Source organism: Molothrus aeneus, chromosome 3 (assembly GCF_037042795.1).
Source record: "Molothrus aeneus isolate 106 chromosome 3, BPBGC_Maene_1.0, whole genome shotgun sequence".
Taxonomy (NCBI): Eukaryota; Metazoa; Chordata; class Aves; order Passeriformes; family Icteridae; genus Molothrus; species Molothrus aeneus.
The window spans coordinates 78,575,159-78,600,777 of NC_089648.1; the positions used below are offsets into that span (position 1 = coordinate 78,575,159).

Genomic DNA, 25,619 nt, shown 5'->3' on the forward strand with positions numbered 1-25,619 from the left:
GACAAGTAGTAAATAATTCTGCAACATCAAATACTACCCCATGCCTAGATCTGGATTTCTTGTTTACATTTGAATAGACTAGTAAGACATTTTGAAAATAAACTAGTTTCTAATACTGAGCAAAAACTGAAATAAAAAGTGAGAAAGATTTCAAGTAGTTTAGGGATCACTTCATATTCAACACCCCTAAATAGAAGCATTTTAAGCTTGAGATGGTTTTCTTTTGATCTTGCCAGCCTTTGAATGAGCAGAAAGACTAGTGAAAAAAATCACGTAACATAGTACAAATTAAATGTGCTAAAAGGAAGAAGAGAGGCCTGGGAATCATTTACTTAAAAGCTGTTTTTTCTTAAGTACCTTGTAACTATCTATATATTTTATGTGAAGTAGCTTCTTGTGTTCATGGGTAGTTCTCACTTTTGTTCAAAAGCCTAATTTACTTTTCATTATTATTAGGACTTCAGAAGTGTTAGAAGTGTCTTCTAAGCTTTTCCTATAAAGAGCTTTTCATTCAGGTTTGTAAACTAAAAGTGCAAAAATAGCAGAACTTCAGAAGAAAATATACCCCTTTTTTTAGCACTACAGTTTAAGTAAAAAAGTTGCTGTTGTAACTTGTTGTTATTTTTCTGTTTGTAATAATTGTCCCTGATTGCTGAAATCGTGATTCAAAAAGATTCAAAAGCCAAGCACATATTATCACACCATCATCTCCTCCTTTCTAGGTCTCCCACCCTACTTCACAAAGCAGAACTGCTGGTCGGTTTACTGGACCTTTTGCATTTGAACAAACATGCATTATATATTAAATTATCAGGTAAACAACACGCTGTAAAATGGCTGAAGAGTTGTTCAAGGAATTATGATACCTGAAAACATTCTAAATCCCTTTCTGTGCCCTTCCATTAAGAGCAGCTGGGAAGGTCCATACCTAAGATTAGGAGCAGTTCCTGAGCTCGGCCCAGGGCAAACACAGGGATGAGGCCTCGGCCCCCTCTGTTGACAATGTCGTGAACGGTGTTGCAGAACCTCGCCTCCCGCTCTTCCCTCTTCTCGTGAATGTGAGTGCCATAGGTGGATTCCTGCAGATGGACAGACACAGCATTGAAAGGCCTGACACACAGAGTAATTCCTCTTCTTCTCTGAACCCAAACAAAAAAGGCAGATAGACATACTGGTGTTAACATGTTGGGGAGAGGAAGGAGAGAGGTCAAAGAGAGGGAAAAGTTCCCCCAAGTTCCCAAAACCATCCCGCCAAGGCAAATAACCAAAACTTCCCTGCTGCCAAATCCCTCCACGCAATTTAGACAGACAGATCCTGTTGGCACTAAAAAAGTTAGAGCTATTAATTTCAATGCTTCTTTTAAGAGGTTTCCAATGTAACACACTTATTTTCCTAACTGCAAATGCTGCCAGAGCTTTGATGACCACACTGACAGGGCCTATAGTGGTACATGCACCATGGTTTAACCTCAGACTTCAAATATAGGAATTACACAAAACACAAGATTTTGATGTGACTTAGAATTAGATTATCAGTTAGAGAACAGCCAGAAGGGACACAGTACATGAAATAATTCTATAAGTTCCCAGTGTTTGTTTCTGAACTAAAACTGTTACTTATAAAGTTTCCCTTGAGCTGCTGTTTTCCAACCATAGGTTCAGAATAAAATAATTTCACTCAGAAAACAAAACAAAACTATGGAATAATACTCAGGGCCCCTCCACCGAGGACAAATTCTTAACATATCTGGAACTAGGTTAGGATCCACTAGAAGAGATGTCTGGTTAAATTTGGGTTGGTGTAACACAAGTCAAAATCAAATAAATCTCTCATCTCAGAAAGGTCTGTCTAGAGTCTTAAGGAACTTCATCAGAAGAATTATAAAATTGTAGTTAGACTTTTCAACACAATGGGAAGCAATGTCAGAGTTCTGAGTACCCAAGTATTTTGGATATTTAACACAAATCCCTCCCTCTAAATCTCACTGTCTTTGTCATTCTGTTTTGGCTTTAGTCAAGTAATACCCCTAATCCATAATTAATCACTAACAGAAAGAAATCATTTTGCAAAACTTACAATTATAAGAATGTCGGGTTTAATATTGGGAATCTCAGCTGCCATCAGGTGTCTGTCTTCCTGCCTTGAGAAATCACCTGTATATAACAGCTGTTGGAGACAAAGAGAAGCAGGTGCTCTGGTTACAGGTTCTACCAGAATTAATGAATTTCTGATAAAAAGGTCAGCTGTACTTTAAATAAGACTCTTCTTACGTGAGCGATGCTTACAATTTTAGGTCAACAGTACTACAAGTATTTAAACTTCTATAGTAAAGGTTTTTCAAGTAGTAACATCATTCCAACAAAACCAGGTAAACAATTATTAGGCTCTTATTTTTCATTTCAGATATCAAGGTACCATTTTCAGCCTCACAAAGAAGTAAAAATAGACATAACATAAAACACAGCAACTCCTACAAGGAAGTAAATCAAAGATCAAACTGTATTTACATACCAGAATGCAAATATAACGAATAATCCAATAAAATTATTTATTAAAAGTTCTTATAATATTTTTTGATACTAAAAAAGCCTGTAATCTAATTGGTTTTCCAAATGGAATAATCACGTTCCCCAATACACCAAGAAGTAATTTTTAATTGTTATTTATTTTTAATGGATTCTTAACTGCAGGGCAGAATGCAACTCTCTGCACCAAAATTGATGGTTTCAAAACTGACATTTTTTGATTTAACAATAATTCCATTGATGAAAATGTGAATAATAAATAACATACAGTCAGTGACAGCAGACACCTGGTCTGCCAGGTAACCTACTATCACAGGGAATTAATGAAAATAATGATAGTAAAACCCAATCTATTTGAGTCATGCATAGTGAGAGGGAAATCTTCTTCATCATGCCTCAATCAGAAAAAAACCCAAAAAAGCAACACTAAGAGATCTAAACTTTATTGTGATCACTGTAAACTCAGTTCTATTTCTAGGATTTTTTTAAAGTTAAAACTCTTGTGCTTCTCAATCATTATAAATCAGGAACAAACTCCTGGGCAGCAAGCCTCAGAACCACCTTCTCTCTTCCCTCTTCAGGGCTGTGTGAAACTTTCCTTGGACAGTGATTATCCTGCTGAACTCTAATTCATGAGATGTGTTTCAAGTATCTGGTTTTGGCACAGTGCTGCCTCTGATTATATGATTTACTTAATCCCTCTGTGCCTAAAATTAATAATAATCTTATTTATTTAGGTACTTTAGCACAGGAGTGTTATGATAAAAATGTAACTCACATACACTGACAAATGCCATATAAAAACTTGAGAGACAGGCAGAGACGTAAGTGAGAATTACAGAAACAAACATCTGTTCACAGATTTAATAAAATGCAGCTTCCACAAACTGCCTCAGCTACCACCTTCCTCTGATCAGCCCAGCAAGGGAAACTACAAGTTTAGTGGTTCTAAATCTGAGTCATGTCTCAGACTCCCATACAATCCACACATCTTACCTGATTTGTGTCACTTGCCAGTGTTAATCAATGAGAAAATACATGTCCTAAGCCAAGACCTCTGCCCCTGGCCTGAGTCCAAGTCTATTGGACAGCTCCAGCCACAGTGGTGGGGCATAAGAGACAACAATAATTAATGACTACATTAGTACTCAGGCTTGATTTCAACTTGTAAGAAAGAGAAAATACCTTCACACCAGCTATTTCAATCATAAACATGGCTGCTCCCAGAACATGGCCTGCGTGGTAGCACCAGAATTTGATTCCTGCCACCTCTTTCACTTCATGGAAGTTGATGGTCTCAATCTTGTCCATGCTTTCTTCCAGGTCTGTTTCTGTGTACAGCATGTCATCTGCTGAGATGTTACTGCATACAAGTGAAATGGCTAAATATCAGCTCATCTGAACAGCTGGAAAAAACTTCCTGGCTTTTCCCCACTGACAGATTTCCATTCAGTAACACCACGTCCCCCATGTTAGAAATCAAGCCCAGCTCCTCTAATGTAGCTCCTTAACGAGAGTTAAAGTACCTTTCTTTTGAAAGGCCATGCTAGAAGAGTCTTTTCAGTTAAGAATCTGCTCTGTGTTTCTCAAAAGGTTCCCAGCCCCGGGCAGGGATCTGCAACTTAGATGTAACAGTCCTCAAAAACCACATGGATCCATGCTTTTCCTACCAGCCCAGAAGAAACAAGTTAAAAGAGGACTGTTCACCAGGATTCTGATCCAAGGTCAAAACAGCTGAGTTGAGATACACTCAGGACCACTGCAGTCACATGGAAATAATGTGTCAAGGCATGAAACACAAGAAAACAAAAAAACATAAGAGATAAAAAAAACCCCAACATGTAAGTAACAGAGCCTCTTTGTATATTTAATATTTGATCTGTCCTTTGCTGAAGAGTAAATTGTATCTTTAGGAGCTTAAAATTCACTACAAACTATCCATGAGGTAGTAAAATGATTCATTACTTCTAATCTGGTTATATGTAATGTTGCTACTTAAGATAACATCCAGGTTCATCCAGCTACTTTTGGTAGCTTGACCTTAAGTTTCCCATTGGAAAGGGAAATAATAGGTGAAATAATTCAGGAAGAGACAGCCCACAGGTTAGCTTACCTGACTTTAACATAGTCTGAAAGAAGCCATCTGTAAATAGCTTTTGTGGCATGAGTCATAAATGTCCTTCCCTTAAAACTTGTTTTCTGTAAAAACCATGGCAAAGCCCCACAGTGATCTAAATGGAAGCTTAAAACAGACACACAAATCCAATTAATACATTCATATTACACAACACTAATATATAACATCTATAATTCACTACTTCACTGGACTAACATGGTGTCATAAAAATCCAGAAACAGAATTTTCAACCTTGTTGTTAACTGTGCTGGTCTACATTCTGCAGACTAGTGACTAGAAACATGACCAAGAAAAGGTAAAACTAATACAGGAAATTCTCCATTAATTGCCAAGGTTTTACATGTATAGTATTAGGATTACCTTCTTTCTGTAATTTCCATATAAATTTAGAGGGAGAAAAGGAACAGGAACCAGGGACAGTAAACATCAAAGATACATGAAAGCTAAAAACATTATCCTAAGTTTGCATGTTGCATACTACAGAATAAAACATGATCTCTGAAAATTTTTTGTTCACACTTCTAGTTCAATCCATCTTAAGAAATACTTTTGAAATACAGGTGGAACAAACACATACCACAAAAGCTCAGTATTTTATGGAGAACTTTTTATTACTGATTACATCATTTAGAAATGGCTCTCCTTGTCTCTCAGCCACTAAGCAGTACATAAACCACATTCAAAGCTTGTGTGAGTCTCCAAGAACCTTTTAAATTCAAAGCCAACAGATCAAAAAACACAACCAATATTCTTCTGCAGTGTTTGTGTAGAAAACTCACTCCACAAGCTATTGCAATGGTGTTAAAGCAGGACAGGATGTAAAACAGTCAGAAATCATAGTGACCTCAGAGAAGAGCTGTAATGTCAAAAGTGAATGAACATCCTCAATGTTCAGTCCTTAATTCTAAATGGAGATCTTCAAACTTTTTTTTTTAAAAAACCCAGAAACTAGAATTTTCCCCTACCATCTAAATAACTCCTATTTTTCAGTCTCTCTTAATAACCTACAAGTGAACACAGCTCAGACCACGATGTCAAGTTATTTGTGCTTTTAGGTGCTACTTACTGACTAATAAGGAGGAGATCAATCTCAGCTGGATCTATCAAATCAATGTATGGAAGAGCATCCATTCCTTCCAGCCCAGGATGAATTCCACAATCAAGCTGAAAATCGAAACAAAGCTTCTAGCAGAAGGTATAAAAATGCCTCTTCCATCTTGGTCTATGACATAGTTATTAGTGACTGGTAACTTTTAGCATCACACAAAAAAAAGTTTTTTCTTCATTAAACATTACTTTCAGCATTGGATTTCAAGCAGAATGGTTTGGGTTGGAAGCACATGCATTCTATATAGGGAGAGGGTTTTATTTTACAGCACAGCCTCTGTGATGTCTAATGCCATACATACTGGTCCAGAAGGCTACAAAATGTGCCTTTTCCAGCACTGTGTCTGACTGCAGAGCAGAGGCTGAATTTGACCTACAACATTTCAGATCATTTCTGTGATCTGAAGTAGCACACTGAGAGGGCATACAAACATATCCATGCAATAATTACCATTATTTTTCTTCCTTTAAACTCCAGAATGATGCATGACCTTCCTACTTCTTGGCCAGCACCTCTGCAAAAGGATATGAAAGTCATGAGGACTGAAACAACCCACAGCGCACAGATGTGACCACACTGGATGCCTTTACCGCGGTTATTTTTCTGTGGAGAAATAACAACTGCACGGCCCTTTTAAGCCCAGCTATCCCAAGTACCTGAGCAGCTGTACTTATCCCAAAGGAAATGAGGCCCTATGTAACGCGGCAGAAATAAAACCAACCCGTTTGAGGAAATTATTTTAGCCTCTTTTTTTTTTTTTTTTTTTAACTGAACACTCGAGTCTCAAACTATTGACACGTACAATTAAAGTTCACCCAAGTAACAAACCGGGCCCAATAAGCCTGGAGTAGCACCTTCAAGCTGTCCCCAAACCAAGGCTTGTGGGCACGCTACCACAAACCCCCTCAGCCGGCAGCGACCCCTTGACCAGGGCAAGAGGCGGCCCCAGCGGCGCTGCCACGGCCCCGGCCCGGCCCCCCGCGCCCCCCGGCTGCCCCGGGCGCTCACAGGGGCCGGATGAGCAGCTGGTCGCTCTCCTCGGCCGGGATCAGCGCCTCGGCTTTGCGCTTGGCCGCCATCGCAACGCGCTCCTTCCGCCGCCCCGCCGCGCCTGCGCCGCCCCGCGCGACCCGGAACGGCATCGGCGGCGGTGGCAGCAGCGGGATCGGCAGCGGGAGCCAGCGGGGCCCGGCGCGCCCGGTGAGCAGCGGCCGCATCGCTCTGTCACTTTTCGGGTTATCGGCCGGGGACGGAGGGAGGAACGGGGAGAGAAGCCAAGGCGGGAACCGGTGCTGCCCTGCCCGGCTTCCCGGGCCGCCCCCTGCACCCGCTGGGGCAGGGATGCTCCGCGGAAAGCCCGGGAGCTGCTGAGGGCCCGTGGATGCACCCGGACCGCCCGGGAGCCGCGGGTGCTGAGGGCTTCGGAGGCCGCTGCGGAGCGGCAGAGGCGCCTCTGGAACGGCCGCAGGGCTGTGCGGAGCCGCCGGCGCATCCACGCTGGAAACCGGGGCTCGGTGTGTGCTGGACACCGCCCTGCCCCGCACACCGCCGGTTGCTCTGAGTGGCTCTCACTTAGTCCGCCAGGCACCCAGTGTTTGCTTAGCGGCGGCCTAGGGACTGTGACCCATCACGGCATCGCGCGTCCAGGCTCCGCCTTGTGCTTCTTTCATTATTTTCTGCAGTGGGAGCCGTCTTCCGTAGGTTGTCATCATCCATTGTCCTCTTTCTTCCGCCTGCTCAAAGTTTCTGAAGTTTTGTAATGACAATAATTCGTCTCTGAAGCTGAGAAATAGGGTTTCAGAGAAGCAGAGAGCCAGCGTCCCTGTTGCTTGACACTGGCCAGCCAAAGTTGAAGTGAAGCAACGTGTTGGTAGGGCAGGCACATAGGAAATAGAGTTCTGGAATCCTCTCAGAACGCCCAGGAACTCAGTTCTAATGCAGTAAATGTACCACGCATTTTACTTAATTCTCAAGAATATGTTAAGTGGTAATGGCTGCTCCTATGAGTATTCCAGTCAGTAGTTCTTCAGAAATAGGTTGGGGTTGGTTTTTTGTGTTTTTTTTGTTGTTGTCGGGTGGTGTTTAGTCGGGTGTTGGGGGGGATAGATTTCGCTTTTTGTTTTGTTTTACTGGAAACACTGCCATAGGAGCAGGGAATGTGTTGTGCGCACTTCATAGGGCACTTAGATTGTACTCACAAGTAAAAATCACCTAATGTTTAGGTGGGAATAAATTTTAAATTTTGCCTTGTTTCTAAATCTATCTATGCGTTAGAAACTGACCTTTGCAACACTGTAAACCAGGTAGTAGCATTTTTTGGCAATTCAGAAGAATAGGGAAGTTTTAGCAGAGAGCTTGAGGAACTTTTCCCAGTCACGCATGAAGAGCACCAAAGTAAAATTCCTACCTCCATTCACAGAGTCCTGAGCAAATTTCCAGTTTTAGTCCACTTTGGACACAGTCCCTGGTATTTGCCTGGACCTCCTTCCCTTGATATGACAGGCTTTAATTTTAACTTTTTCTTCTTAGAAGATCTTCTTTGATCCAATTATGAAAAGATGTTTAGAAAAGGAAAAAAGCGACACAGCAGCAGCAGCTCACAAAGCAGTGAAATCAGCACTAAAAGCAAGGTAAGCTGGATGTGGTATTTATTCTCTTTGTGAAGCACTTGGGTTTGTTCCAAGTTAACAGTTCAGTGGTTCACTTACACTGATGGTAGGATGTGATTTCCATAAAATGTCATGTTCCACAAAGAGAACTTTCTACTTCCATTCCTCAGATTGTGTTATGAGAGTTAAAAATACCTATCAGTCATAAAGCCCATGTATTCTGAGATGAATACTCAGTCACTTCCACACTGAATTGCACAAGATTTTCTCACAGCACATAGAAAGGTTTGAAGAAAAAATTACGACATTTGTTCTAATTTTTTTTCTTTAAGGACAGTGCCTGCTGCTAGGTACCAAGAATGAGTTTATTCTTCAGTACTTCTTGGTTTCTCAGTATCTCTAAAAGTATTCTTAATTTTGAATAATGTGTTCATTTTGTCTGATCAGTTTTAGAATGATCACTTGAATATTCTGGGTTTTCCAAGGTGCTGCTTCTTTTCCCCTGCACTACTGTGTTATTTTAGGTATTGGTGACAAGCATGTAGTTGTCAATTTCTTCGTGTAAAATTGCAGTACCAGAAAAAATGGGACATAACTCTAAGGTTTATTTTTCCTTTTTCTCTGGAAATAACCTTAAGGTTCATTTTCTTTTCCTCTGACATTTCCTCCTTCTTTCAAAATATCTGTGGACTTCTCAAAGGTTCCTGATGAACTTTTATCAGTCCAGTCTGCACTGAGGCAGAAAAATAACTTCAGGAAAGAAACAGGTGGTACTGTTTTTTTCTCCCCATTTTCCAGTGCTGCTGAAGTAAATAGAACATAAACTGTAGGATTTAAAAAAAAAATAAAAAGACTTGAGGCAGGACATCTACAAATTAATTGTTAATGCATTCTCAGTAACTTTCTGATGATGCTGACTTTTTTTCTTAGTCTGTAGATTCCAGTCTTGGGGGACTTTCCAGGTCTAGTACTGTGGCCAGCCTAGATACAGACTCCACAAAAAGTTCAGGTATGTAATCGGAGCCTGAGCAGGTATGGATGGAGCAGGATTACTGAACATGGAAAAGTATGGTTGTGTTTGCAGGAGTCTTAGGATGAGGGAAGAGATGAGGATCTGACTCCATGTTTCAGAAGGCTTGATTTATTATTTTATGTTATATATTATATTAAAACTATACTAAAAGAATAGAAGAAAGGATTTCATCAGAAGGCTAGCAAGGAATAGAAAAAGAATGAATAACAAAGGCTTGTGACTGACTGAGACAGTCTGGACAGCTGACTGTGATTGGCCATTAATTAGAAACAACCACATGAGACTAATCAAAGCTCCACCTGTTGCATTCCACAGCAGCAGATAACCATTGTTTACATTTTGTTCCTGAAGCCTCTCAGCTTCTCAGGGGAAAAAATCCTAAAGAAGGGATTTTTCATAAAACATGTCTGTGACAGAAAAGCTTAAGATAGGTATTTTCAGTAATATGAGTGAATCTGTTAGGTAGCTTGGTGACTATTGCAGGCACAGCCCTAGGCTTCTATTATTTACAATTCTAGGATTGTAAATCTTGGATTGAGTCACTGTTTTCAAAGTAAAGTATCTGAGGATGAAAGCTGTGCTACCAGTCTGTTACCAGCACAAATCTTGTACAGCTTTTTGGATTGCTGTTTTCTGCTTTCTGAGTTTACATTTGCACCAAAATAATGGAAATAAGATTTGATTTTATTTGTTTTTAGTCACCAGTGTATCACTGTTGGACCAAACAATTAATTTGAAACAAATAGACCTCAAAAAGTAGAACCAGCTTTTTAATGTTTTCTGATTCCAGGTTGTTAACTCCAAATTTGAATTGGCATCAACAGTGCTGTTTTTACCAATATCATGTATGCATATAAAACTGTTGCCTTTACCAAGGGTCTGTTCTAAATCAATCCAGTACAATTCATTAAAGAGGAGTTAATATACTGTGATAAGTGTTTGATGAAAGTCTGCAAAATTAGGGAATTTATTATGTTAGCCCTGTCAACAGCAATTAGAATAGCCTTACAGTTCTGGAAGTCTTCAGAATGGCTTTGTTTTACTTTGTTGCAGGACAAAGCAATAGTAATTCTGATACATGTGCAGAATTCAGAGTTAAATATGTTGGTGCCATTGAAAAATTGAAATACAATGAGAGCAAAAGTCTTGAAGGGCCACTGGACTTGATAAATTACATAGATGTTGCACAGGTAAGTGGGTTACAAAAGGCAATACCAACAAAGTCAAAACATCTTAAACTTAGGTGTGGGGTTTTTTTTATTTATTATATATCCCCCCATTTTTTATTTATTAAAATCTGTAAGTTTTAGACTTACTTGAAGAAAGTGGCATACTTAACTATTAACCTATGAATCTCAAAAGCCATCACAGTTCTGTAATTTTAGGTGACTGGAGAAGATGCATCCAGAGAACCATTCTGCAGAAGCAGGCCCTTTTCATGAGTCCTTATTGATCAAGTCCCAGCTGAAAGCTGTTACATTGCCTCCAGCACGATTAGGATTAGTATCCAGGAAGGAATATCTCCCCAGATTCTTTAGTATTGTAAAAGTTTTCCCATAGAGGAGGATGTCAAGTTTCTGCAAGTTTCATCACTCATGAACCTGTGACCAAAGAACCTGAATAATATTTGGGTCATCCTTGCCAAACTCTGGTTGCTTGTACTTACTTTTGTACTGAAAGCCATAACTGGTTGTTCTCATTAGGTAGCTGATTATATATATTTAAAAGCACAGAATGTCTGTTTATTGTGCAGCAACTTGCCATTTCTGAATATTTCCTAAAATTGTTTTTGCAGCCAGACAGTGAAAGTGCTGCCAGTGGAACATGGATCACCTTGGGTCAGTGCAGCATGATAGGCCATGCATGATTTTTCAGCCAACCTGATTTGACCACAGAGCCAAATTCTCCCCTGAGATGACAAATTCCTTTCTGGAATCATGTGATATTTAGAGTAGAATAGAGCAGAATGGAATAGAGTGTTCCTGCTGGAAGGGACCCACGGTGACCACCAGTCCAAACTGCCTGACCACTTCAGGGCTGACAAAAGTTAAATGTGTTGTAAAGGGCATTGTCTAAGTGCCTCTTAAACACTTGACAGGTTTGGGGCATCAACCACCTTTCTAGGAAGCCTGTTCAAGTGTCTGGTCACCCTCTCAGTAAAGAAATGCCTCCTAATGTCCAGTCTCCCCTGAATGTATTTCACATAACCTTAAGAGACTGGATGAGCACTGGGTAGTCCCACAGAGCAGGATCTGAGCAGGGTTTGTGCTGGTGCTGACCCAGTGGACCCAAGTACACGTAAATATGTCTTCTGTTACGTATCTTCCTTGTTCATGTTCTTCTGTCTGCACTAAAGGATTTTGTTTGTTTCCCTCCAAAGCAAGATGGAAAGTTACCTTTTGTTCCAGGTGAAGAGGAGTTTATTATGGGAGTTTCCAAGTATGGCATTAAAGTTTCCACATCTGATCAGTATGTAAGTGCTTCACCCAACTTGTCTTTCTGATGAGAGTTGATAAGTGCTTTCATTTATTTCTCTGGTAGATGATCTGTGTGACCAAAATGTCATTTCTGGCTTTAAGCAAAAGCAAAACAAACAAGCTCTCCCAGCAGCACTGCTTCATGTCATATCTCTACAGGCTGTGTTTTCCTGGATTTATGACAAAAAGCTGTTCCTTTTGAGACTGAGCACCAGACAAAAGGCAAGCAACTCTTCGGTAACACTTTGGACATCATTGTTTCTTGGGGGAAAGTAGTGTGACTGTGGTGGCCAAGACCATAGGTTCCTCAGCACAAGTTAGCAAGGCAGTTCCTTTTGGCGTTTCTGTGAAGAGGGAAAAACAAAGGATGGGGTTTTTCTAAGAATACCCGAGTTGCAAGCTCTTTTAAGTTCCATCCTGCACTCCTAATCCAAGAGTTAGAGTTCACTCCAGCATTAAAACCTCATGATTCCACTTTATTGATCAAGCCTACTTTTTGTTTGCATCATTTCCTACATGATTTCTGCATAGTTTCTTTTCCTTTAGTGCACTTCAAGTAGCTTCTTTGCTAAAAATAAAAATCCGGTCTCTTCCCCAGGGCCCTCCAGTTGCCTTTGTGTAGCTTTGTGTTGCAGCCATGTGGTTTCCTTCTGGTTGCCCTCAGAGCCCCAGATGCCATAAATACTTGGCCTTATGAAGCCTTGACCCATCAACAACCCAGCGATGCCTGTTCATGAAAGCCTCAAGTATGAGCATGGAGAATAGCATTGCTTAATAGTTGAATGCTCTGAAGAGAGCCAAAAAGTTTCCTTTGGTCCCTTCAGAAAATCAAACACTTGTTTCTAGTGCCTGGGAGGAAGGGTAGTACTTGTTATTCAGACTTTGAATTATTTTGAATTCTGTTTTTGCTCTCCTAAATTCTTAATTCTCATTAAAAACATAGGTTACACTATTCTTTGAATTCCTTTGTGCTTTGGTAAAGATCAAATAGCTAATTTAAGACTTTCATCCATCGCTTTTCAAATTGCAAGCTTGCACAAGCAGATAAAGCCTTTTGTGGTTAAGCTAGCTTGCACTGACAATTTGTTGCATTGCATTGTTCCTCAAATTCTGGCTTTTTGCATCTGTGTCACTGTAGGCATTTAATTTGTCCTTCAGTGTGTTAGTTCACCAAATTCTATTCACAGAGTTCCAAGATACTGAAAGGATGGGAAGAAATGAATTTACAAGGAGGCTGTATTCAAAAGAACTCTATCTATGTGTATGTAGATTATCACTCTTTTTGAGTGATAATTTACATACACATTAGTACTGTAGCAAGTGCCAAGCAAGCAACCCTTGAGAGTTACTAGTAATTTGGTGAGCAGTCTTGGCATCTTTCTTACAGAGATGGGAGGGTGGATGCAGTAAGCTCCAGGCAGGCTCCAGCTGTCCTGAGCATGGTGGGATATTGCTGATGGTGAGAGCAATGAGCTGAGGAGCTTCAGGATGGAGATGTTTTTCAGCAAGGTGACCTTAGGGCTCTGGTGGAGGTCTCTCCTTCCAGGGTTCCAAGGCAGGCAGCAAGCTCACTGCCCCTTTTTACAGCTTCTGTATCAAAGTGGGCATTGCTTTAGACCCTTCAGCTGACAGAGACAGCTGTTTGATGCCATGAAGACAGAAACAAAGCTGTCTAGAATTCCTAAGACCCTGGAGATGGTATGACTGGAATAGACCAGATGAGAATGATCAGAGGGCAGGATGGCTGGAGAAGAAAGGCTTGTGTAGGGTACAGCTGCAGAGACCTTGTACTGAATGTCTTCTACCAATCCCTCTCTGGAATGGCCAAAATCAGAAGTATTGGGACCATAGTGGAAATCCTGCAGCTCTGATGGAGAGTAGATTTCTCCTAGATGAGCTTCGTGGAAGAGTCAGGACACATCCTGTGGTTTAGGTCGCCAATAGCCTGGCTAAGCCACATGGCTGCTGCCCCCCAAAGCAACTGGCCTTGTCTATGCTCTTTTCTGGGAACAGTTTCTTGTGTGTATCCTTCCCAAGACTGGACAGGGGAAAAATACTGGGAAAGTAAGAAGTTGTTTTAAGTTACCTCTGTGCCAGAAGGACAGTGTCCCACCTGTCACAGTGGCCGAGTGAGGAAGTGAATGTGCACTTTCAGATTATGGCCAGGAATGTCTCCATAGAATCATGGGAGGGGCTGAGTTGGAAGGGATCTGAAAGATCCTCTAGTTCCACCTCCCCTGCCATGGGCAGGGACACCTCCCACTACACCAGGTTGCTCAAAGCCCCCTCTAACCTGAGCTTGAACACTTGCAGGGATTGGACAGCTACACCTTCTCTGAGCAACGTGTTCCAGTGCCTCAGCACTCCCACAGTAAAGAATTTCTTAGCTTAAATTCAATAACTTTCTATAAACATACTCTTTCAGTGTAAAGTGATTCAAATCCCCTTTTAGTCACTACATACCCCTCTAAGAAGTCCCTTTTCTGCTCTCTTGCAGACCCCCTTCAGGTACTGGGAGGTGCCCCAAAGTCTCCCCATGAGCTTTCTCTTCTCCCGGCTGAACAACTCTGTCAGCTTATCTTCATAGTCCACATAGGAATGCACTTCTAAAGTAGAAGCTAAAGTTAAGGCTAAACCTGTGCTTAACCACCACTTTTTAAAATCTTGACTAAACTCTCAAAAAAAAAATTTACTAAGGAAAACTTTTCTCCTTTAAATAAATCTAAAGTATTCTTTTGTAAGTAAGAATAAAAACATGGAAAACTGAAATATCTCTTGCTGTTCCAGAGTAACTTTTATTTGCCATGTGCTTTCAGGATGTGTTACATAGGCATGCTCTCTATTTGATTGTAAGGATGGTGTGCTATGATGATGGTCTGGGAGCAGGAAAAAGTTTACTGGCTTTGAAGACAACAGATGCAGCCTCTGAAGAATGCAGCCTCTGGGTATATCAGTGCAGTAGTTTGGTAAGAGTTTATGCTTTTAGTATTTAAAATAGGTATTGGAATTCTGATTCCAGTAAAGGGAGATTCTAAAACCGAAGGCCCTTGTGAAGGCTTTTTGGCAGAAGGAGGATAGCTTAATTTAAAAAAAAGGTATAAATTTGTGCTGGCTGAAGAAGGGAAAACAGCCCTGCTGCCTTCATGGGATCAGTTTTGAGGAAAACACCTACATTCCCTAAAATTGCCAGTGACTGTACTCACCTGAGAAAGCTCTGTCCAGTCTAAAGGGTGCTATGGCAGCACCTATGGACAATCTCCACTTCTATTTCCAAACAAAACAAAAATCTTTTAAGATGCAGAGCAGGAAGGGCTGGAGTAACAATTCTGGTAATAGAGCATGCAACCATATTTGTAAGCAAGGGAGGTGATCCCTCCTTATGAGTAGGAGAATTCATTGTCAGGATGCTCTGATGACACTGACCCTTGGCTGGCAGTGCTGGGGGAACACAAAAAATGAGGTTCTGAATGTTGGTGCTGTGCTATGCTGACAGCCAGCAATGCTGACATGGTTCAAAAGAGCTTGTGTAAGACAGCTCCTACATGTCATTGCAGGCCAGACAGGTGTTTTGTGGGTCTCACAGAACAAAATGAAGGACACACTCTGCTTTAAATGAGTTTTGAGAAGTTCAGAAGTTCTTCAGAAGGTGTTAACATGAGTGTCTGGGTTTTTTAGGAACAAGCACAAGCCATTTGCAAAGTGTTGTCTACGGCCTTTGACTCAGTTTTAATGTCGGAGAAGTCCTGATTTCCTTGGGCAGCAGCGTTGGTGCGGGAGGCACCGGGCTCCTCGTGACACCAGGGACAGCTTGGAGCCACACACTGTCCTAGGAGAGACTTACTGTGCAAAGGAGACCCTCACAACCTTGCACATGGTACTTGGCATTCCCCAAACATGACTTGAAGAGTCCATCTTCAGTGTCCAGGATATTACAGAATTTTATATTTAACACAATTTCTCTTTTTCATAAATCATGTTTTGTATGTTAATGTCAATATTGCAGAAATGTAAAATAAAACTGACACTTGCTTCTACCTCGTTGTCTGAGAAATAATTTGTTAATATAGACTTTGATTCTGCTTAACCCAGGTACTAGAAGAAAACAAAAGCCAAGTGGTAAGATGGAATTATTTGGTGCTTTACCCCTGTAATTTAATCTCAGGTGTGCCATCTACAGTTTTTCTGTTCAACTAAAGTTCATAAGAAAGACATTTTTTCCTCAAGTGATACTTGTTTGTATTTGTCATTTTTATACATTAAAAAGAACAATATTGCATAAGCAATACAAGGGAACAGAAGAGAAGCAGAAAAAGTGATTTTAAAAGTAGTTTTATTTTTCCAGACATTTGACTGGTTAACAAGAGTAAAATTTATTAATCATGCTCTAATTATAAATCACTGCATCCAGGACATTGAAAATAAGAGTTGATTTTAGGTTATACAATATATACAGTTGCTCTGCAACTAAACAAAATAAAAACAACTGGATTGAATATTATACATCTCATAGCATTCTAAGCTGCATTTTAAGTGTCACTTGCTCCCTTTTAAACAGTTAACACAGCAACCTAATAGTCTATTAACAGATTTTTTGAATCAGATTTGAAAAGTTGTATGAAATATGCCAACATTTTGGACTTAAAATTCTTAATTTTATATTATAAATAGATATCTACAGGCTCTAGAATTTCATTTTTCTCTGCCAGAGGAGAAAACCTTTTGAGAAACTCAGAAAATCAAGGGATAAATTTTGCTTAGCTGCTCTTTATTGGTCCTTGGGATTTTACCTGTCTGCACTGTTAGTGCTATTAAATTGTAGTCTACAAGTTTCCTGGTCTTTAAGTGACCAATGAACAAAGTTGTGACATTTTACTCTATTCCTCTTCTAGCAGAACTCAAGGGAAATTTGTATAATTTTTTTAATGTTACGAATTGTTACATACACTATAAGATTCTGTGTTAAAAATACTGTACATTAGGAGATCTGTGCAAAATAATATGCCCATTTACTCTCTAGACTCTATCAGGGATAGAAACATACAAAATAGTGTTGCAAACTGAACGTATCAGTAAGTGAATAAAACTGTAGTGCTAAACTATTACTCTATCATTTTACTGGGAACTTTGAAAATACAGACTAATTTGCTTCAACTTGCAATAAAAATATCTTGAAACATTCCAGTTTGTTCCCCATTCATACTGCAGCAACAGCATCTAGGAAGTGGAAGTTACACATCTATGTGGCTGTACCCACACGCCCGAGAGGCATCAACCAACGGTACCATTCAGGAAGGGTGACACAGGGTGAGATCAGTGTTGCTCTTCCAGCATTTTCGCAACGTGGTTCTCATCCAAATAAGCACAGATGTGGTGGTGGCCTGTTTTCCATTCCTTCCAATATGAAATGGCCAATTTAAGCACCATTTACCAGAAATTCAAAGCTCTCTTGATAAATCTAGAGATACAATGTTCACATAACGTGATCAAAGCCAATGTGACCTAGACATTGATTTTCTGTATCCTATGCCTCAGTTGTTTCCTGTAGCATAAGCAAAACCTGGTACAATTTCACAATACACAAACATCAAAATGATGTCAGATCTGTATTGGTGTTTTAAAATTCCATCAACCACCTGGGTACTATCCATGGCCTAGCTTTTGTTCACAAATCAGCAAAACAAGTTTAACAACAGTGTAGCTACCATATATGTGGGTATTCTATATAAATACAGAGTGAGTTGGCAAACTATCATTGTTTGCAAGGTAGTGGCACGCAAATTTCATAAACCAGAACATAACGTAGTGAACTCATGAGGTGTCAGGTATCTTATTGACCAAGGAAAATTACCTACATGTTCCACCAAATATGTTCTCTCTGTGAACACATTGCTGGATGATTTAAAGAAAATTCAAGAATTTTAAAAAAAAGTCTTAATGCTATAATGAGACAAGCGTAAGAAATGTTCTGCAATCCATCATCATAGTTAAGTACATTTCAGGAAGTGCAGTTTTCAAATCCTTGAGTTAATGTAGTAACTCATTAATATTGCCATAGTTTAGTTAACCAGCAGTAGTCACATTAAATGACCAAAATGGATGTAACATACATAAAGAACATTCAAAAAACAGGTTCTACACACATGCAGCATAGAAAAACAAAACAGTCTCAAGCTCACAAAATTAGAACTAGAAAGTTCAACGACTAACACAGAGTTCAGATAACTTTAAGCAAATATCTACATCCATTCTGAAAGAAAGAAGTTTCTCCTGTGGTAAACTGAAGTACTTTTTCACTTTCACCTGGCCAAAGACACATAATTAAAACAATTTCTTCTGCAACTGTTGGCATCCTTGATGACAGCCAGTATGGCAAGCTACTAAATGAGTCCATTTCAGAACTACAGAGCAGCTTGCATGTTTTGGTTCAAATGGTGTCAAGAACTAGATAAGTTCACTGCCCTGGTAGATGCACACACAATTTTTTAACTGGGGAAGCAACACTGAACTGTTGTACTGTCATGTTACAAAAGGGAGATTAAAATTACAGTGAATTGATCAATAAGAACATTCATAATGTTGTGATATTCAGACACGTGGATTTTGATTGTTAAAGCTTTTCAGTTCACCTTGAAAAATACAGGAAGAATTGTTTTTATTTAAAAGTGTAAACTGCTTATGAGAAATTTTCACGTAGAAAAAAGTTTAAAAGTCCCCAAACCAGAACAATGGCAATAAAAAAGTAAGCTACAGTACCTAGGACTTGGGCAGTGCTCTGGCAAGGTGGCTGCGGATAGGTAGGTGAAATGAAATAGAACAAAACTTATTTCTGTGACTGCTGGAAATGAGAAATGTCTTCACTTATCAGTAGCAATCTAGTCAACAATAAAGTGCACAAATGATACAGGGAAAGCTCCTTTCCGACTGGGATCTCCATCAATATGACCAATCTGAAAGAGTCCAGATATTTTTCAAGTTAAATCTCGAAATGACATTGCAGTATCACCAAAATGAATACCAGTGACCTTCCTGCCTGTAGCATAAGCCTCCCACCAAATCTTTTCTGCAGTAGTGCTAGTTTTCTTCTGCCAAGAGGAAAATTCAGTCCTCCAGAGTGCCTATTTTTCAGCTGTACGTTGGGTTTTTGTCAAATGCAAAAGTTTTATCCAGTTCTTTGAATATACAACATCTTACTGCAGTACCACTGCTGCATAATTCCAGTGCAATCTGTAATGCCTGGCAGCCCACGTTTGGCCTCTGTTGAGTTGCTCCTCTAACCATCACTGTGAGGCAAAAGGATGAATCAAGCTTCAACAGTTTCAGGTTTTACATTAACCTATTTCTGTTTATACAGCATTATTGTCAACTTAGATGCAATCTGAAGCTCTGTTCTTCACCAGCTAACAGATTAAGGCAAGTGTTTTCATGCACAATAATTTTCCAAGATTTTGCTTGAGCCAGTAAGACTCTGGAATGTAAAAACTTGAGATGGTTTCCCAGCTCAAATAGACTCAGTCCTAGTCATCTGAAGGCTGAGGACAATACAAAGCTCTCCTCTGATGCTGTCCTGGGGTGACTTTAGGATGCTCTATTGTACTTGTATCCCCATCCATCTGTTTAGCCCAGAAATAAGTTCTGCACCTTTAAAACTAGATCTGAGAGCTAAGGGAGGCAGAAGAAGAATTGGTGGAATGTCTAGGAGACTGTATTCAAAACACAGAGATAAGAGCTTCAGGTCCCTCTCAGTGCATGTTGTTTGCAGCACAGACAGTGAGTGGGACAGAGCGCTCCTTTGCTTTTAGTTAGTTTTTAGCTAGCTGAGGAAGACAAGTTCTCTGGACTGTGGGTTTTCTTTTTCTTGGAACTGTTCAGCCCTGCTTTGGACCAAAAACCCAGAAAAACACGGGGAGCTCACACCTGTGGCCCACGGGGGCCTGGGATGTGGCATTTCCAGCACAGGAGGGACTGATAAGAGACTGAGCGAGCAGAGTCACACCCCACAAAAAAGACTCTCTGAATCTGCCATCTCTTCAAAACAATGAGAGGTTCCATTGTTTAATAGTATTCATTTTTCATGTCTGTGACTACTTTGCTTGTTAAATAAACAGTTTTTTCCACTTTTCTTGAGGGAGGTTTATCAGCCAAACAGGTGGGGGGGGGCACTGAATTCTGCCCTTTAGGGAACATCCCTTTGGAAGTTCCCTTCCAAGTTTGTCTCAAGCCAGGACAGACACCCACTACACAGCACCTGTAATAGCGGGTTCTTAAATTGCTGACACTCCACCAAAAATTTTCTGGATCACTGAGACCACGTCCCCCATATTGTGAACCCTGCTAATCAGATTTCTTTCTTTCTTTTTTTTTTCCCCTGAGTGAGAAAAGCTAAAAGCTTGTCTGAAGTTTTACTTTTGAAATTTCATCTCTGGTTTCCATGAGATGAAATTATTCTCGTTTTTTGGAAACCCAGCAAGGGATCTTCCGAAGTGAGTGTCAACCTCTAAGATTTAATTTCTTGCTTTCAAAGTGTGTTGACAAAAAATGCAAAATACTCACCCACCACTCCTGATCTTCTTCACCATCAACTACAATAATATCTCCCTCTGCAAAAGTCAGCTCATCTGGGTTATCTGCTACACAGTTGTAAATTGCTTTTACTCTCTTGGGTTTACTTTTTGACTGAAATTAAAAAAAAAAACCTGAAGGTAAATAATACAGCACAGAATAGACAGAGTAGACTTGGAGTTTTTTAAAGAAAGTTTCAGAACTGCTTCCAACTGCTGTTTTTCATAGGTTTGAGTTCAGCTATATCTTTTATGCTGGGTGCTCACACTTCACACTAAATATGGCACCACCCAAAGCTTTTTGGAGCCACTGTGACAATAACATAGGCCATGTTTCCTGAAGAAATTCTCCACTTTGGCTCACCCAAACCTACAGAGGGGTCACCCTCTGTCTTCAGAGCTCTACATCACTGCAGTGAGCATGATTTTGTTCAGATGATGGGGTGATCAAATTCTGTGCAAATGTAACAGCAGCAGCATTATCAGAGGGAGGCCTGAGCCACCTGCCAATATGTTTCTTCTTAATTTGTTAAACCCATTTCAGTAGTGTAAGAACCCACCAAAACATCCTCTGCCTCCCAGCAGTGCTCTGAGGACTGCCAGCCACAGAGTCTTTTGGCAGCTCTTTCAAAGGTAGAGTTTAGTAAGGATTGTAATATTCCAGTATGGCAGTGGGACTCAGTCCTGGCTATGTTCTGAGCAAAGTGATACCAAAATTGTTTCACTCTGGTTTTCCTCATCTCACACCTTTTCCAGTACAAGCCAGTCTGCTGCTGCATTTCTTTTCAGCCTCCTCATTCTCTGTTGCAGACCAACAATAATGTTGCCTACACAGTGTTCCCATGCAAAACAACCCAACAAGTGAAGAGGCTCAAGGGCTGGAAGCAGAGTGTAAAGCTTTCCACCATGAATCCACCCTTTTTCCAGCCATAGGGAACAAAAATCTCTCCTTTCTACCTTAAAGTGTCAGAGCAGAGGTGTAAGTGCCATTTAGGTCTGAGATGGCTGTTAATGCAATGGCTGTTAGGGACAGAAGTTCCACATGGCATAAGGAAGAGATGGCCTCATCACCATACTGGAGTTCCCCCAGTGCCTGGTCCCAGTCTCTAGTTAGGTCAGCCATGGAGCAGACAGATAAAAAGGAACAAGAGACCTCATTTACAACTCTCATTTTCTCCATCAGCAAAATGCTCTGCTGAGGAGAGAACTGCCCAGCAGTCTCTTATTGTGCCATTGTGCTAGAGCTGAGCACCATGCAGAGAAAAGAGGGAATGTGGATGGGGAAGGATGGAGGCAGCATGATTGTTATGTTCCTCTAGAAGCATTAATTTGCATTCTAGTATAAATTGTCTAGTATAAATTCTAATATAAATGAAGCTGTGGCCTGCCCAGGGCAGGCACATCCTGAGGCTGTCTCATCCCTGGGAGCTGCCAGCCTGGCAGTGCAGCACAGCAATTTTTCCAGACGCTCCCTCTCAGACAAATGACAGTCTGAACCACAACCACCTTTTAGGTCAAGAGGGAAAAGCTTCACATCAGTACAACAGTGATATAATGACTAACTTCAAAGTGCAGTAATTACAGGTATTTCTTGTTCTTTAGAAGGCAAGGAAATTAAAATAGATCTCATTCCCAGAGGAATAAAATCTTCTAGGGAAATTTCCCATGTATCTACAAAATGGTTTCAAAAATCTAAATATCACGTTGAGGAAAAAGAAGAAATCAAAAGGTGAATCAGGAATTTCCACCTGATAAACAGGCTATTGGGTAAATGCACTGTGTAGGAGATAAGCCACTGGCTAAATGTGCATGTACAACTAGACCTGTCTTTTCTTTACTCAAGGAGCACTTCTGCATTTGTTTTCTAAACTTGGGCTGGCCTCTGAATTCCCTGGCAGGGTAAAGAAATGGCAAAAAAGCCAGGAGTATAAGGCTAAATGGAGCAATTTAGCCAAAGAACTTTAGCTAGACTGATCTAGCTAAAGCTCTTTAGCTGAGGGGCCCTTGACTAAATCTCAGCTAAGATGCTTTAGTTAGATTAATTTAGCTAAAGCATCTTAACTAGCACACACTTCTAAGCCAGGTTTTCCCTTATTTCTCTGTCCCTATGACAGAAGAAAATCACCCAGCTGATTTGCTCAGTGACAGAATTCACCTTAAATGAAGACCTAGAGAGAGCTGGAGATACGTTCTTCATATTATGTGCAATTATTATTAAACATTGAAGACACTGACCCCAAAACTAGCCAGCACAGCCCATTCCTTCATAGCTAAATCAATTTGTCCTATTAAAAAAAAAAAAAAGAACAACATAGGGAAACTACAACTTCAATTTATACAGAAAGTCAGGTTAGGAGCTGTTTCAGATGTGCTGGAAGGATGTAACCAGTGCTTACACTTGAATCCCAGCACACACAACAGAAATTAAGATCAGAGTCCAGTAGCTTCACAAAGTTAATATGACAACATAAGCAATTTACACTACTTAGACCATTTAATTTTTTGTGGCCTAAAAAATGAAGGTTACTTTAATGCAAGAGTGGGGGAGGCAAGAAACCAGAAAATTTTATACTCCCAACTAATGCAAGGTGATGCCTCTGAGGCTTCTCATCATTATCAGATGAGAAACAGGTAACAGGGGCTCTGTGTGCTCAAGACCAATGTCCAGGCTATGCACACAAACACACCCAACTCTGTCCTGGAGAGCTGCTATTTCAGTGGACATGATTAAGGAAAAATGGTTGAAGGGAGAGACACCAGGGACTGAAGGAAGCAGGTGTTTTCATTACAAGCCATTAACAAGAGCATTGCAGAGCCTGGAACAGCACATCTCCTACCTCTCTGCTTATTATTTACTACTGAAGCACACTCCTGCACAGAATGTATGAAACTGCCCAGACCCAGTCACACACAGCACCTCAGAAATGTATGGGCTCTACATATTGTGATTCGCTTCCTGCAGAGATGTACTGGCATGATCAAGGATATGGATCTTTATAGATCTTTTTATGGATCTATCACACAAGAAAGCAACATAAAATTGAAGTAAGAACCAAAGACCAAGTTAACTACATATAATGTACAGCTCCACTGACATCTGGAAATACATCCTTTTACCTACACCAGTATAAGATTACAGGTACTGACACTAATATGTGTTACCATTCATGGTCCTAGATTAAAAATAATAAGTAAAGAGTATAAAAAGGCCACACAATCAGATCAAGAGTCCATGTAAATCCAGTATGTCTTTTCTAATAGTCACTGTAAGGCTGGGGGAGGGTGGAGAAAAAAATATAGAATTAACCACCTTCTGCTGGGGATATGCTTACCAAGAGATTTCTCTCCTGTCACCAGGTGAATGCTGAGAATTGACAGCACAAAGAAACAGTTTCTTTTGTTTTGAGCTTGATTCCTGCTAGTCTTGTTTGAAGTCATTTCACCTACTTACATGAACAACTGTCAGTATATCTGTGTCCATTATAAAAGCAGAAGAGTTCCCTTATAACTAAAGACTGAGAATGAAGCCACATGTTACAAGTGACTCACCAAGCTCATCTACAAGTCACTAACTCCTAAAGCTTATCTATCTCCAATAAGTCAACCATAATGCTGTGGATTGTGTTGGTCACATCTGGACATTAACAAGAATCCAACTGGTTTGGTTTGCTTTTTTAAATTTAAAAGCACATACTATCCTATAGGAAATTCAAGGAAAAAACTTTTTGTGACTATTTAGTACAAGTCACACAGATACTTAAACACAGGATACAGGCCTTTTATGTTTCATGGCTCTCACACTTTTACCATGGCAGGACACACTATCATGTCTACAGTGTGTTTGATAGAATGCAGAAGACGAATAAAATCAAATGCCACATTTTGTACTTACTATTTGTGATTTCCTTGGCATTGGTGCTGGTGGCTGGATTTGTGCCAAAGTATTTGCTGTAGAACCAGTCTGTGTTCCTGGAATGTCACATACAGAAGATGACTCTCCTGCTAAGGTAAATAAACCAAAAAAATATTAGGCATGCTTCCAAAAAAAGGAAGAGTGATGGTACCAATTGAAACCAAACCAATTATTCTTAAAAGTATATAAATCATTTTATATCCCATGAGTATTTATTTTTTACTGGTTCTTTCTAAATAATGGAACAGAATTCTATCCTTTTCCTTACCAAAAAGGCCACTTTTCCCAAAGACAACTACCTAAGACATTAAGCAGTGCAGATATGCTAAGAGAGATAAAATAGATGAGGGCAGAACCAAATATCCTGTTCCCCCTTTCCTTCACTACAGACTGTATGCTGTTAGAACCTTTCTTTCCTAGTAAAGACCATCATTATCAGGGTGCTGTATCCTTCACAGGAGACTCCTGTCACAGATGGCAGATAGCCATTAGCAAATTCCTCTGGGATATGTCAAGAGAAAATGAAAAAGAATCACAGTAATATCAAATGAATATAAAATATATAGTATAAGGGCAAACAAGGTAGGAGAAATTCCACTACAACCACCACAGAATTTGCACAAACTTCACTGTAGAGATTTTATGGAGATTACATTATTGTCATGTCCCAAAGTAGTAGTTACTTCTAACAGCAAAAACCACAAAATGAATAATGGACTCTGAATGATGTACTCTGTTTATTGACATGAAAAGAGCTATATCAATTTGCAATATAATGAGAAGTGACACTATATAAGCTCTGGATTTTCAAGCTAGAAACACATTTTTCTATTCTAAAATGTGTATCTGATACCTTGTTTATGACATATGCAAACAACAGTGCAAACAAAAATGTTCAAAATGCATCCTTTGTTTGAGTGGGTTTTAAGGTGAAGTTAGGAAAGCTAAAGCCTAGCTGGAATTGAATCTGGCAAGGAATGTCAAAGAAAACAAGAAAGGCTTCTATAAATCCATAGGTAACAAAAGGAAGATTAGAGAATATGTGGACCCATTGTTGAACAAGATGAGATACTGGTTACAAAGTACTTGGAAAAGGCTGAGCTACTGAATGCCTTCTTGGCCTTAGCCTTTACTAGCAAGACAGGTCTTCAGGAAACCTGGTCCAGACATCAGGGGAGAATCTGGAGCAATGAAGTACAAAGTTCTGCACCTGGGGACAAACAGGCCACACACCAATATATGCTGGTGGCCACCTAGC

General features: G+C 40.1%; 3 protein-coding genes across 9 annotated transcripts in view; 1 reads left to right on the forward strand and 2 right to left on the reverse strand.

Moving 5' to 3' along the window:
- Positions 1–6,922, reverse strand: part of CPSF3 (cleavage and polyadenylation specific factor 3) — a 19,411-nt gene extending 12,489 nt beyond the window's left edge. The window contains exons 1-7 of the mRNA XM_066547226.1: positions 6,780–6,922; positions 6,222–6,285; positions 5,730–5,827; positions 4,640–4,768; positions 3,712–3,889; positions 2,078–2,167; positions 929–1,079 (exon numbers count right to left, since the gene is read on the reverse strand). Coding sequence (XP_066403323.1) covers positions 929–1,079; positions 2,078–2,167; positions 3,712–3,889; positions 4,640–4,768; positions 5,730–5,827; positions 6,222–6,285; positions 6,780–6,913 — 844 coding nt within the window. The 5' untranslated portion in view covers positions 6,914–6,922. The remainder of the gene's footprint in view (positions 1–928; positions 1,080–2,077; positions 2,168–3,711; positions 3,890–4,639; positions 4,769–5,729; positions 5,828–6,221; positions 6,286–6,779) is intronic.
- On the forward strand, positions 6,902–15,924 carry ITGB1BP1 (integrin subunit beta 1 binding protein 1). Of its 4 annotated transcripts, none has more exons than XM_066547228.1 (7): positions 6,902–6,971; positions 8,304–8,401; positions 9,311–9,389; positions 10,467–10,603; positions 11,794–11,886; positions 14,707–14,856; positions 15,566–15,924. In XM_066547228.1, exons 2-7 carry the CDS (start codon positions 8,330–8,332, stop codon positions 15,635–15,637), a joined length of 603 nt encoding a protein of 200 aa, XP_066403325.1. In that variant the 5' UTR covers positions 6,902–6,971; positions 8,304–8,329; the 3' UTR covers positions 15,638–15,924. The 4 variants fall into 4 exon arrangements, with proteins under 4 accessions (XP_066403325.1, XP_066403324.1, XP_066403328.1 ...); XM_066547227.1 differs by having other exon boundaries at positions 6,903–6,971; positions 8,301–8,401; XM_066547231.1 differs by lacking the exons at positions 6,902–6,971; positions 8,304–8,401; positions 9,311–9,389 and having other exon boundaries at positions 10,497–10,603; positions 11,822–11,886.
- Positions 15,925–16,203: 279 nt separating this feature from the next.
- The window catches only part of ASAP2 (ArfGAP with SH3 domain, ankyrin repeat and PH domain 2), an 84,443-nt gene continuing 75,027 nt past the window's right edge, over positions 16,204–25,619 (reverse strand). For 3 of the 4 annotated variants that reach the window (XM_066547234.1, XM_066547232.1, XM_066547235.1), the window contains 3 exons: positions 24,341–24,450; positions 20,441–20,563; positions 16,204–18,837 (listed from right to left, as the gene is read on the reverse strand). In XM_066547234.1, coding sequence (XP_066403331.1) covers positions 18,763–18,837; positions 20,441–20,563; positions 24,341–24,450 — 308 coding nt within the window. In that variant the 3' untranslated portion in view covers positions 16,204–18,762. The remainder of the gene's footprint in view (positions 18,838–20,440; positions 20,564–24,340; positions 24,451–25,619) is intronic. The other variant, XM_066547233.1, reaches the window with a different exon arrangement.